Source organism: Zootoca vivipara, chromosome 9 (genome assembly GCF_965207765.1).
Source record: "Zootoca vivipara chromosome 9, rZooViv2.hap1.1, whole genome shotgun sequence".
Classification (NCBI taxonomy): domain Eukaryota; kingdom Metazoa; phylum Chordata; class Lepidosauria; order Squamata; family Lacertidae; genus Zootoca; species Zootoca vivipara.
In genome coordinates this window covers 59,659,205-59,673,190 of record NC_142592.1, presented here as the reverse complement: position 1 = coordinate 59,673,190, position 13,986 = coordinate 59,659,205, and the positions used below count along the sequence as shown (strand labels likewise).

The following is a 13,986-nucleotide window of genomic DNA, read 5'->3' as shown; positions in this document are numbered from 1 at the left end:
CCAGAACACTAAACTCTAGACAGCGCAATTCAAGTTGTGGGATGTTTTTAATTTTTTCAAAATGAAAATACATTTTAAATTGTCATCCAGCATTACCTAAGTCCTGAAATTTTATTTTGAAAGCTGACGAATCAACAGGTTCTCTCACTTACCATTTACATGTCCTGGGACTCTACTGAGCAGACCCTGAGGAACCCTCCCCACAGACCCACGTTTAGTTCTGTATCATTGGCTGCAGTATTTATGCCTGCCCAGGGGGTGGGGATAAAACCCATCTGTGTGTAAGTGAAAGTGGCCTGCATCAACTCCAGCGTAGTTAGAAAAATAATTTTAAGAAAATCATGTTTGGGAGATAGTCACAATCTATCCAGAGTTTCAGCACTTCCCAAACCTTTTTTTTTGGGGGGGGGAGCACAGCTGTTAAAGAAAAAGGCATTTCAAAATGCTTAAACTTTGGCTAAATTATGCCTATAATTTTTAAACTGCAAATAATTGAATCTTTTATTTTACATCTGTTTATGTAAGCTGCTTTGCATGATGCAAGAAAAATACAAATTATTCAATATGTAAGCCCCGCTGAACCTTATATATTACACAAGAGGTGGCTTAACCTTATCAGGTTGAACTTTACGGTGCCTCCTCTTAAGTCTGTACTAGATAATGCCAGAATACACTTCCCCACAGTTCAGTGCGCTTTACAGTGCTTGAATGTTGGTAGACCATGTTTAGCAGCAGAGCCTGACAGCACCCACAACCATGGTTTATTAGGTAATTGCAACCATCTATCCTTATGTGTGTAGTCGGCCTAGGCTGCAGGCACCCCCAAACTTTGGCCCTCCAGATGTTTTGGACTACAATTCCCATCATCCCTGACCACTGGTCCTGTTAGCTAGGGATCATGGGAGTTGTAGGCCAAAACACCTGGAGGGCCGCAATTTGGGGATGCCTGGCCTAGGGGAACCTTATCTCTTATTCTATTTTTAAAAAAGTAGTCACAGACACTTTTTTATGTTCAGTCAAAGTAATCCTCTATGTCTATCCTTGGATCCAAAAGATCTTCCCCATAGCGTGACAGATCCATTTGGTTGAGAATCAGGTTTTCAAAGGTTTCTTCTAGGTCTGTTTCTCCAATCAATACTGCTCCCAGCATGCGCCCATTCTGCATCACGACTTTGACGAACTCCTGGCCTTTAGTGCACCTCAGCATCAGTTCATGGTCTGAGCCCAACCCTTGCGCGTTGTACTTTCCCAGCAACACCACCTGGGGGAATGGGAAAATAAGGTGTAGTCTTGAGAGTGCAAGTAGTGCAGAAAAGAGCCCTCTGTCTTAATCTAGTTACTCTAGTACTGATTTGCTTTGGGTCTGCCTTAAGAATAGCCTCTGCATCTTTTACAAAGGAAGCTCCGTGTGGTGAAATTAGATTTAGCTGCATAAATGTACTCTCGAGATTTGCTATCGCGAGGAATTGAGCTGTGCATATTTCCCAAGTGAGACAGTGATATAGCACTCACAAATCATGGCCTACCTATGGAAATCTAAACCTACTGCTATTGAAGATTAGGCAATATTAGTAGGGCAATATACAATCATACCTGCAGTAATTAATTGCAATTACAGGTGAAACTTGGAAAATTAGAATATCGGCGAAAAGTGCATTTATTTCAGTAACGCAACTTAAAAGGTGAAACCAATATGTGGGATAGATGGATGACATGCAAAGCAAGATATATCAAGCCTTTATTTATTGTAATTGTAATTATTTGTCATTAGGTGGGTCAATTATAAATGGAATGTAATTAATGAAATGTAATAGCGATGTTTATTTTTGTTTATTTTTGTATTATTGTAACTTTCTTTTAATACTGTGGAATTTCCAAAAGAAAGCATTTGTAAAAATAAAAATAAAAATAAAAAATAAGTTGCATTACTGAAATAAATGCACTTTTCGACGATATTCTAATTTTCCGAGTTTCACCTGTATTTCGGAAATAGAAGAATCTGGATTACAGCATTTTGAGGCAAGCTATATGAAGACACTTCAAGGGTAATAACTGGTAGAGAGTACTCTGCATTTATGAATTCCTAAACATGGCAAGTTCAGTGCTAACCAGACACTGCTGCTTATGGATGGATTTCCTTGAGCTAAGTTGCTCATTTTGTAGGACCATATACTGTACTGACAGAAAGCAGTCTCTGGACATCTTGCAGTCCAGTATTTTACTCTGAAACAGTGTGTGCTACATGCTAGGAAAAAATGGAAGCCAGTTAGTGTGCTGCTCATCAGTGCAGAGAGAAAGCTAGGTGTGGTAGCTTTCTGCAGAATTAAAACGGAATCCCTTGCAATCAAGCCATTCCAAAAGAGTGAATCATTGCAGTCGTTTATACACAGTTCATTACCTTGTAATTGAAAAACTTTGTCACATGAGCAAAGAGTTCAAAGCAAAAGTCCATGTCTGTAGGTTCCCCTAAAGTATCAGCAGCCATACATTTTGCAGCATACCACCCCATCTGCCTAGCCTGGGTCCAAAGCCTCATCTGAAAAAAGAAGGATATGGGAATCAATGCACCAAGATTGCAAGCAAGTGTTTTAGAACAATCAGCATGTTTTCCTAGAGCCCAATCTCAAGTGCTCAGCTTATCAGAGAGCTACTATAAAAGTATGGCCCTTGCTAAAAATATGGGAAGCATTGATAGTTACCCTTATATGTGGGATCCACACAAAAAAAACATCACTGGCTGAAGTGATCCTGTTCGTCATGCCTTTCCCGGGATATTCAAATAAATAAAAATCCTATTCCTCTTCACTTCTCATTTTCCAGCCCCAAGGATACATGGAAGATGAATGAAGCTTGTAGATTGGCAGACAACAGGCGGCTGGAATAGGAGTTTCTGCAGGCGGCTGTAGAAGTCGCCTCAACAAATCGCTGCTACAGTCACCTGGAGACTTCTGGCTACTTTATTTAGGGTCCCTCTGCAAACTGGGGCAAAGTCCTTTGGCCAGCTGTGGATTTGGCCAACAATTCCACCCCCAAGTTTGATACTTAAGGCAGGTGTGCATTCCCTTCTGTTCTGTTAACTGAACTGTCACATGTACAATGTGTTTAGGACAACGTGAACAAGAAAAAAGCCCAGGCTAATTATATCCCACTGATGGGATTAAATTACCACGAAGAATTCTCATTAAACCCACACAGGGATCACCATCTACATTTTCCTTAAAGGTAAAGGGACCCCTGACCGTTAGGTCCAGCCACGGACGACTCGGGTTGCGGCGCTCATCTCGCTCTATAGGGCGAGGGAGCCGCCGTTTGTCCGCAGACAGCTTCCAGGTCATATGGCCAGCATGACTAAGCCGCTTCTGGCGAACCAGAGCAGCACACGGAAATGGCATTTACCTTCCCGCCAGAGTGGTACCTATTTATCTACTTGCACTTAGCATGCTTTTGAACTGCTAGGTGGACAGGAGCTGGGACCGAGCAACGCGAGCTCACCCTGTCGCAGGGATTCAAACCACCGAGCCTTACCTGCTGCCAAACTGGACTAGGCTCCCATGACGTAGTGCAGATATCTCCTGCCGCATAGATATCTGGTAGAGAAGTGTGCATGTATTTGTCCACTGACAGACCCCCATCTTTACCTAGAACAAACTAAACATTTAAGAGGTAAATGCAGATTTCTGCAAAAAGGTGGGTGGGTGGAAGACATAACTTTGCTGGTCTTAATAAGATCTGAGGTCGGGGGCTTGTATGTGTCTTTCAAGGGTATTGTGATGAAGCCACCCCCTTTGGCCCATCCCAATTTAGCTACCACTATCCCAGTCCTTAGAGCTGCCACGCTTGGAAAGATCTCAAGTCCCTGGCCACACATCCTCTCCCATCAAGGACTCTTGACTGCCCCAAATATTCAGACCGCAGTTTGACAAACAAGAGGCAGAGCTTACTAGCGGCCACACTGCAGGAAGGACACAGAACATCGAGTCTACAGGTGGTGCTACGAGCAAAGATTTCCCAAATGCAGACTCCCAGAATGAGGGGGTTTGTTAAGTTCCACATGCTGCCCTCTGGGTCTCATGAGACTCTTAATCTCAGGGTTGTGGCTTCAAGGTCTACATTAGGCAAAAGAGTCCTGCATTGCAGGGGGTTGGACAAGATGACCATTGGTCCCTTCCAACTCTACAAGTCTATGATCCCATGGGACTCTACTCAAGCTAGAGCCCTCACCATCCTTATTTCTTAAGAACACTTCTTGAGTGTTCTGGCCTGGCTGGAATGTGTTCTTCAACTCTGATAATGCCTCTAGCTTACCAGAATGGAGCCTACAAATGGGGGGGTGGTGCAAGTGTGTAGAGAATCTAACCTATGATACAGAGGTAAAAAGTTATATCTGTTGCTCAACCTACTTCTGGCATGTGGCCCTCGAATGACTGTCCAGAAGGGAATGTGGCCCTTGAGTATGGAAAGTTTCCCCCCCTCTGTTACACTGATGTTATGTACTAGGAAATGGGTGCTATTGATGGAGCAAAAATGAACAGACAGCAAGTCAAATAATACAAGATATGGGGACCCTCTTATGTTGCATAACATTTTGTTCATTCGGTTCAAATTAAGGTACCCATAAACGGCATACTGCACAGCTCAATCCCTCAAGGGACTTACGCACCCCAAATTTCATATTAGTAGTACTTTAAAAAGCTAGCCAATTCATATTCTCAATGTTAATCCTTACATTATTACCGTCAAGGAATGGCTGGACATTTGGAATGACTCCGGTTGCACTGACAATGAAGTCGCAGCCATATATCTTCCCACTGGTCAACTCAACATACACCGGCCACCTCTCTGGAAGAATGAAAGTTCAGGCATGTGAATACTCAGTTTCCAGGTTATGTGGATTAGGCACAGAATCAGAAGTTTCCAGGTGTTAAGACTCATTTGCTCCTCCACTAGGATTGCCCTGGAGTACCGGGGGGGGGGGGGGGAGCCTAAACCACTCAGTCTCTTGGACTTGCGGATCAGAAGGTCGGCGGTTCAAATCCCCGCAACGGGGTGAGCTCTTGTTGCTCTGTCCCACCTCCTGCCAACCTGGCAGTTCAAAAGCACAGCAGTGCAAGTAGATAAACAGGTAGGAAGGTAAACGGCGTTTCCGTGCGCTCTGGTTTCTGTCGCGGTGTTCCATTGCGCCAGAAGTGGTTTAGTCATGTTGGCCACACGACCTAGAAAGCTGTCTGTGGACAAAGGCCAGCTCCCTTGGCCTAAAAGCAAGATGAGCGCTGCAACCCCATAGTCGCCTCTGACTGGACTTAACAGCCCAGGGGTCTTTTGCCTTTTTTTTTTTTTAAAAAAAAAAACCCTTCAAAGTTAATACACATGGGAGAGCAACAGATGGACACCAGGGATGAGGAACCTCTTTCACCCTGAGGGCAACACTCTATTCTGTGCAACCTTCTGGGGCCCACCTGCCAGGTGGGGTCAGGCACAAATGGGAGAGGAGTTTGTAAGCCATGCTTTTATCTGCAAATAAGACCCTGAGGTGCCCTGCACTCTTCTTGACAGACTTTACCTTCATCCATTTCTGCATTCCTCTCGTCCAGCTGAACTCTGGGGAAAGCCAGAGACACCTTCTCTGACTGCTGGAACTCTTCCTGGAGATAGATCTTCTTCACCTCGCACAGGCTTTCAATGTGAACTTTGTGGGACAGCTGAAAGATAACAAATAATTGCATTTGATAACGCCTTTCCTACTTAGTTATGTGCAACCCCTACAGTGTGAGCCTTAAACTCATTTGTTTCGTGCCAAATTTTATTAACGTTCCTGATGCTGTGCTTTCCGGTCAATTTAGCTGTGCTTTCCAGTCAATTTCAATTGATTTTTTATGGTGTGATCTGGTACGGTATTAGCTACATGCTGCTATTCTGAAAACTTTCTTGGCATATTGGATTTAAAAGTTGTATTCTTAATGTTGGTTATTAACCACTATGTAGGAAAACTGCCTCATGAGGGCTATGCCCTAAAAGTAACTCTGAAAATCCCTAAGTAAGTACTAAATAAGTAAGGTCTAGATAAACTCTGCGGCTCCTGTCCAAAAATGTATCTCCATTGAGTCATGGCTGATCATGCCTCTAAATCTGGCACCCTCAAACTCAGCCCTCCAGATGTTTTGGGACTACAACTCCCATCATCCCTAGCTAACAGGTCCAGTGGTCAGGGATGATGGGAGCTGTAGTCCCAAAACATCTGGAGGGCCAAGTTTGGGGGTGCCTGTTCTAAATCAAGGAGGGAGCCTAGGGATGTAGAGCAGACTCCCCTCTTCAGACAGTATTGCCCAAGGTATAGAAAGGTATAGAAAGGCAGCAGGGATGCAGTGGTAGGGCCAGGGTCTCACTACCCCCCAGTCACGATTGTTTTTTTAAAAAAATATAGTTTTATTAATTTCCAATATATAACAATTACAAAAAAGAGAGAGAGAGAAAATACAAAAACAAAATCTCGTTAAGCTTGCCAAAGTCCAATCTGTGATTTCGGTAGTTGTCATTCTTCAGAGTTATCAGTAAAGTATTTTATTTCGTCTTTATAACAAAGGTCAGATTGCCCTTCTTTAAAAACGGTTAAGAAGCCCATACTTGGGGTACATTCTGCATGTTGACTTGTAATGTAGCTTATTTCTGTAAACACCCTCTGCCAGAAGGGCTTTATATAAAGCTCCTGATTGTTAATGGGGCACAGGGGAACACCCAAAGGGTTTAGGATAAGCAGCCATACCTCTTTTGCTCCCTTAAAACATAAGCCTTCGTGCCAGTCAGGGCCTAAGGCGCTGCCGATTTCCCCTGGGTTTGCTGCAGCACTTTGTTCTATCTTACTTCCTGGGGGACAAGGAGGAGAGAGATAAGAACATATGCTATAGAGCAAGTACGGGCAGCCTATATATTTTCTGGGTTCAAAGACAATACAGGCTCTCTTCAGCCGGGCAGGGTTGATGATGATGATGATGATAATTTTATGTATATGCCACCCATCTGCCTGGGTTGCCCCTGATGAGGTCTTTACAAGGTCCTTCTGTACTTCTTATTTAGTCATGCTGGCCACATGATCCGGAAAGCTGTCTGTGGACAAACCCGGCTCCCTTGGCCTGAAAGCGAGATGAGTGCTGCAACCCCATAGTTGCCTCTGACTGGACTTAACCGTCCAGGGGTCCTTTACCTTCACTTATTACGAGTGCAACCCAACTTCCCACCCTGGGTCTTGTAGCAGCTATTCCCACTCCACAAACTCAGCCACAACGCTACCTCATCTCTTACAGTTTGCAAATATTTGAAGTGTGCAACGGCTTTCATACAATATAAGCCAATATACATGCAAGATCGACTTTATAATGCCCAAGATGCTCTACAGTACCGGGTACTCCACCTGCCGCCGTATATTTTGTTCTTTTACAAGCGATCCGAGGCTCCGGTTTCACGGCACTCAGCTTTGGGATTAGGAATTCAGCTGCTCCTGCATCAAAGAAGGTATTCCCAATCGCTTTGTCTTTGATGGCCCAGATGACTTCGCAACCTTCGATTTCGTACCTGAAAAGAGTTTTGTTATTATTTTTAAGCTATTTTGTTTCTGATGTGTTACTGTAATTAAGGCATTTGAGGGTTTTTTTTTAAGAAAAGAAAAAAGATTAAAAAACAACCAGGTTTACACGTCACTATTTTTAACATGAGCAAGCAGTGGCTAGTGCTTGCTTCTGAAATCACAAGGTACTTTGCTCCTCCTCCACTGCTGGGAATCATGGCCTGACTTGGTGTGTCATTCAAAGCTGGCCTCCAAGTTTGTTTCTCTCCAAACAAACTATAAAATTCTAAGCCAAGTTAGAAACCCTGGCTTCCACTCGTGGTTTGTTTTGGAGAGGGACAAGCTATGAAGCCTGTGTTTGGACAATTTAAAAAACCACCCCAAAGACCATGGTTTGTTTCCTTGCAGGAACAGGGATGGAGCAAAGTGGCCATGATTTCAGCACGGCTACTTCACATTAAATCATAGTTCATTTTAACTACAGTTTCATGTGACGTGCAAACCTGGCAAATTTTTTTAAAAAAATTGTTAAGTTCTCACACTGCATTCAGTGTTCCAAAAAGGCACGGATGTACAATAGCAGCACAAATTAGATCTATAGCTGAGATAGTAGCAGTAATAGTAGTAATAGGAATCATCATCATCATCTATTATTTATACCCTGCCCATCTGGCTCTGTTTCCCCAGCCACTCTGGGTGGCTCCCAGAATAATAATAATAATAATAATAATAATAATAATAATAATAATAATAATAATACAGTGGTACCTCTACTTACAAATTTAATGCGTTCCGAACGCACATTCGTAAGTCGAAAAAAATTGTAAGTCGAATCCCATAGGAATGCATTGAGAGAAAAAATTCGTAAGTAGAAAAAATCCTATCTAAACTGCATCCAAGATGGCGGACGGAGCTCCATTCGTAAGTAGAAACATTCGTAAGTAGAGTTATTCGTAAGTAGAGGTACCACTGTAAAGCTCTTAGCTTCACTTATTTTTCAAAAGAAGGAAGATTTACATACACTAATTCCAGGGCAATGCCGCCATTTCCCACAATGGTTATTCTTTTCGCTCTTGCCAGATGTTTCTGAAATTCCTGCACTTGACACAGAGACAGACAGATAGATCATTATAGAAACCTAAGAAGCTGTCTTCTAATGAGTGATGCAATAGGCCCGTCAAGCTTAGGATCATCAGCCTTGACTGGCAGTGACTCTCCAGGGTTATGAACAACAGTCTCTCCCGGTCCCACTGGAGTCGCCAGGATTTGAACCCAGGACATACTATGTACAAAGTAGATGCTCTACCATTGAACTGCGGCCCTTCCTCTGTTATCGCAACAGAGCTGACCCCATTTGACCCCCAAACAAACCAAATTTAATCACCAGCTAAAACAAAGAGGGAGGGGGACTACTCGGCTCCCTATTTGGGGGCAATAAAACTCTCTGCTGTTAAAGCCTGAGCTCCCTTCCGCTCCCGTGCAAGACTATATAGCTGAATAAAAGCAGTGCTATCTATCTGGGCTACAAGTATGTGCAAAATCCTCTTTTCTCTCTCTTGTGGTTGTCTTTCTTTCCACATTTTACATTTCTTTCCAATATTTCTGTTCCATTAAGCCATGCTGCAGAACTCTCCTGCTTAGAAACACTCCCTTTTGACTTTAAGCTAGTAAAAACCCTCTCTCTTTTTCTGTGTTCTGGGAGAATGACCATGGCACACTCTTTGTGTTGCATGGTTATTTCTGGCTTAGACCTCACCAAATTTATACATCTATGTCTGTGTCAGAGACTGCTGAAAACACACAAACAGCATTACCGCTGCGCTGTCTGTATCGCGGATTCCCAACACGAAGGGGTTTCCTTCAGTAATCAGCTTTGGCCTTGCTCCAGCACACAGACAAAGTTTTTCGTAGATGTACTCCTGACCGGCTTCTGTGATTATTTTCTGCAACCACATTATAAAATGGAAAAGAAAGAAGAGAAGGATATCTTTGAAGGGTCCAGAACAGCACATCACTGATATGGCTAGAAATCCTTTTTTAAAAAAAACCATAGACTCATAGAATTGTACAGTTGGAAGGACCCAAGTTTCCCCATCCTCACTCTACATTAATCTCAGAGTCATGGGTTCAAGCCCCACGTTGAGCAAAAGATTCCCACATTGCAGGAGGTTGGAATAGAGGACCCTTGTGCTCCCTTCCAACTCTACAGTTCTATGATGGGGTGGTTTCACATTGAAACAAGGAAGAATTGCCATTGTCCTGTGCAGATCGGCTTCAATGCTTTTTGAGCTTAAGCAACAGAAGCATTTGTGCACAGGAGAATGGAACGAGAGAAGCTAGGAAAAAAGAACCCGAAGCAAATTTTCCACATGTTCTCCAAAGAGCTCCAGAAAGAACAGCAAGAACTTCCTGCCTGCGATACCTTGCACCATTCCCCCTCTTGAAGTTCACCAACAATCCCTCCAAAGCTACTTCTTCAGTAGCAAGTCTGCAAGCTAGCCAGCTTCCAATGCAGCTGGATGAGCAAACACTTAAGATCCAGGCTGTCAATTCATCACAGAGGAACACAAATAGGAAAACCTTTCCTCTGGGTGGCAGTGTGGGACGTTCTGCAAATGTTCTCCAAAGCACTCGACTATGCTCCTGGCTCGTAAGAGCTGGTTTGATGCAATAAAATGGATCTCCTTGGGTATTGAAATTCAACAACCGCTGTCTGGCGTATCAACTGCTTCGCCAATATCTGCTCCCAACGACAGCAGCTTCTCACACCGCATCAAAGACCTACTCTGGAAACCCCAACCTCAACTTCCTGGTCTAGCCGGGGGGGGGGTGCCCCTGTGTGCATGTATCAGTTTCTGCCACAACCTGCTTAATGTCTGCATGAAAGTCAGCTCCCGTCTCATCTTTATCCACTGTAAACCAGTTCACATGTGTAAGTCCCACTGACAGGGCTATATCCTAATAGATCTGACTCCACTGGTGCAGGAATATCTGGAGGTGACAGAGTCTACAACATGAGACTTGATTTGTCATATCAAGACATCTCCGCTCTCATCCTGGAAAGGGAAAGCCATTTCTCATTCCAGATAAAAAAGACAAAAGGATGAAGGGTCCTCTTACATGTTCTTCACTCTTCAGCTGTTTTACTCCAGACTGAATAACCTTAATGTTAGGGTAGCGTTTTTCTAAGATGTTGCTTGCTTGTTCTTCAACGTCAAATTCTTCTAAAGTCCTGGAAACCTGTCAAATACAAAAACAAAACAAAACAATTTGTCAGCTGCAAGTCAACCTCCTAACCAAAATATACTGATGCACAAATGCACCAAAGAACCTCTCGGGTTCTTGTCAACCCTGAAGGCAACCTTCATAGATGCCACTCCCTTAGGTCTGGTTCGAAAACACACACCCCTACCCAATAGCTGGACCGACAGCTGCAACTGCAGTGGGATGCTGCTACTGATTACATGTTAACTGGTGAAATTCAGGCTTTCCCAGTCCTAGATATTTGCAGGGACCTGCAAACAGCAACAATGGCTGCAATGGAGAACACACACAAAAAAACCCCATCCTTAAGGCCAATTTCATCCAGCACCCTGTTATCCCAGGGACAAACTAGCTCTAAATTGGAAGTATGCAAGCAGGACAAAGTGCAACAATGCTCTCCTCACGTGTTGTTCCCAACAACCGTTATTCAGAAGCATATTGCCTCCAACAATGGAAAGAGAACATTGCCATCATGGCTAGTGGTCAATGTTCTCTGTGGATTTGCCTTTGAAAGTTGCCCAAGTTGGTGGCCACTGGAACATCCAATGGGAGCAAATTTCCTACAGCTCATCTATGTGCCATGCAAAGAAGTACTTTCTTTGAATGGCCCTAAGTTCTAGTATTAAAAGTGGGCACTACTACAGGAAAACTGGGCCTGCAGTGGCCCTTGAAACAGGGTTACAACAGATTACTTCACCTGATCCCCAAATCCCCAAGAAGCAGTTATTAGTTCTGTTCTCACCTGCTTGAAGTTCGTTACTGCTTTTATAAGAGGAGATGATGTGACTAATAAAATATCATCAGAAGGAAACTCTGTAGCCAGCTGTTCAAAAGGGTAGAAAATATTAGAAGTTATTTTTAAAACGAGCAACTCACACCTACATTTTTCCAAACAGACAATTATTTAAATTAATCTACCCCTTCCTACCTCTGAAACAAGTGATCCTATTTAGACACAGTGGAAAGTTTTTAGCTTTCTTACTGTTCTAGGAAAAAGCCTATGTTAAATCATGCTGTGTCATTAACTGGAACATGACAGATCTTGTCCGAGGGACGAGGAATGGGTAGACTGCTGCTTAATCAAAGTTACACTAAAATGCTTGATTTCTGCGTTGTTGCTTTTAATGGGGAACCCGAAACATGCCGTGGAAAGCACCTTCTCATTATCTGAAGAAGGAATTTTTTTTATTTTGTTCCCTCTTCTCATTATACATCTATGAAACAAGCAGGAAGTGTCCGTAGGAAAAGGGCGTTGAAGGGAAACGGCCAGAGGGCGCATGCGCAAAGACGCAAGGACGGTACTTCAGCCGCTCAGCAAACGTCACGCCAGAGGCCGCATGCGCAGAGACCGCGTATGTGATTTCTGAGGCGCAGGGAGAGTACTTTACCCGCTCGGCGCACGTCACTCCGGCGATCCCACCTCCCACCACAACGAAGCGGCTCCGCGGGGCAGCGAGCTGGGGCGACTGAGCTGCCATAGCCGCGTCTCGGGCCTGCGAGGCTCCGGCCTCCTCCTTGTCTGGGCAGGTCTTCACCCGCTGCTTTGGTGTTGCTGGGAATCAGCCTGGCTACGAGTCGCCGCGAGGCTCTTAAAACTTCCGTTTGGCGTTTCCCACTTGAGGAGGCGTGACGCGAAGAACAGATACGAGTCTCTGCTGCCCCCAATGGTCATGCGTTTATATTACAACTAAAAGAGCGCAGAAGATTTATGGCTTTAAAGCAAAGGGAGATTAAAGCACTGGATTTATATTCATTGACTTTGGAAGCCGAGCTTTGCATTGGATAGATGATACGAAAATTGTCGCCAAGGGGAAGGGTGATTCTGAGCATAGGCTGAGTGCTGCAGATTTTATTTTTATTTTGCAATATACAGTATTTCTCACCTTTTTTCCTTCCAAGGAGCTCAAAGTGGTGCTGGTGGTTCTCATTTAACCCCCCCCCAACCCCTGGGTTAGGCTGAGAGGCAGTGATTGTCCCAATGTCACTCAATGAGTTTCATGGCTGAATGGGGATGGGAACCCTGGTCTCCCAAGGTCCTAGTCCGGCACTTTTAACCACTACGCTACGCTGGCATAGATGGCTTTGAAGGGGTGTCAGATGAATTCAGGGGTCGTCAGTTGCATGATGGCAAAATGTGCTAGAATCCTAAAGTGCGGGATGTGTTTGCATTCCCTTCTGCTGATCAGGCATCTGATTAGATAAACCTTAGCAAATGCAGCCCAGAGTTCCTACCCCCACATTGCAGAGAAATGGATGTTGGAAAGGCAGTGGCTTACTCCAACCCTGCATTGTACAGTATATCAGTTTGTTTTTTATCTTCTCGTTGCAGTTTCAGGGGGTAGATGGTCACATCCTATACTGTATTCATGATTTCCACATATCAAGAGGCAGGTTGAGATGGACAGCACTGCTTGCCTTGCATTCTCTCGCAAGTGGGAAAGCAGTACAAATTATCAGGATTCAAAGGTGACTCTTCCTAAATCAGATACTGCTAACCTGACACTCTAACCCAGGCATCCCCAAACTTCGGCCCTCCAGATGTTTTGGACTACAATTCCCATCTTCCCCAACCACTGGTCCTGTTAGCTAGGAATCATGGGAGTTGTAGGCCAAAACATCTGGAGGGCCGCAGTTTGGGGATGCCTGCTCTAACCATTATGCAATTGGGCCAAAAGCTGCATGGAAGGCAGAAGTTTGTCAGGGACAGCGTCTCTCCATTTCAGTTGACAGGAGAAGCTGCACTTTGATGAACAGTCCCATTCACGTATCTTTTGGCAAGAAGACGCCTCTGAGCAGTGGCAAAGCTGCATGCTCCACTACTGGGGGTGGAGAGCAGAAGGGGGCATGGCTGGCGCCCCTGGGGACCTGGCACGCCACCCCTGGGGGCCTGGCACACGTCCCGGGGCGTGGCGCGCTACCCGCAGGGGCATGGCGCGCGTTCTGTGGGGGGCACTGCGATGGCACCCTACCGGAATAGTGGTGCCATTGGTGGTCTGCTCCCTCTGCTCTCCCGTTCCTCCTTCAGTGCCTCTGAGTAAAATATTTAGATATGTACAATGGCGTTTATTGTTGGTTGGGAAAGAAAAATAGGTAAGTAAAAAAGATAATTCCCTGGATACCAAGATCCAGGATTGGCACAAATACTGCTTGGTGAGAGAACCCCC

At 44.5% G+C, this 13,986-nt stretch overlaps 1 protein-coding gene across 4 annotated transcripts; it reads right to left on the bottom strand.

The window, feature by feature from the left end:
• Window positions 1-28: 28 nt before the first annotated feature.
• On the bottom strand, window positions 29-12,388 carry PYROXD1 (pyridine nucleotide-disulphide oxidoreductase domain 1). Of its 4 annotated transcripts, none has more exons than XM_035127598.3 (12): window positions 12,211-12,388; window positions 11,565-11,645; window positions 10,679-10,798; window positions 9,373-9,501; window positions 8,580-8,653; window positions 7,394-7,566; window positions 6,761-6,861; window positions 5,561-5,699; window positions 4,727-4,839; window positions 3,526-3,648; window positions 2,399-2,536; window positions 29-1,261 (listed from the first exon to the last, which is right to left on the bottom strand). In XM_035127598.3, the coding sequence occupies exons 1-12, from the start codon at window positions 12,298-12,300 to the stop codon at window positions 1,013-1,015; spliced, it is 1,530 nt and encodes a 509-aa protein (XP_034983489.2). In that variant the 5' UTR covers window positions 12,301-12,388; the 3' UTR covers window positions 29-1,012. The 4 variants fall into 4 exon arrangements, with proteins under 4 accessions (XP_034983489.2, XP_034983490.2, XP_060135150.1 ...); XM_035127599.3 differs by having other exon boundaries at window positions 7,406-7,566; XM_060279167.2 differs by lacking the exon at window positions 9,373-9,501.
• Window positions 12,389-13,986: the final 1,598 nt, after the last annotated feature.

Coding starts and splice junctions, on each gene's coding strand:
- PYROXD1 (XM_035127598.3), bottom strand. CDS start 12,300: ATGGCAGCTCAGTCGCCCCAGCTCGCTGCCCCGCGGAGCCGCTTCGTT. Junction 9,502..10,678: donor AGCTGAAGAGTGAAGAACAT/GTAAGAGGACCC, acceptor ATGTGGTTGCAG/AAAATAATCACAGAAGCCGG. Junction 1,262..2,398: donor CAAAGTTTTTCAATTACAAG/GTAATGAACTGT, acceptor CCATTCCCCCAG/GTGGTGTTGCTGGGAAAGTA.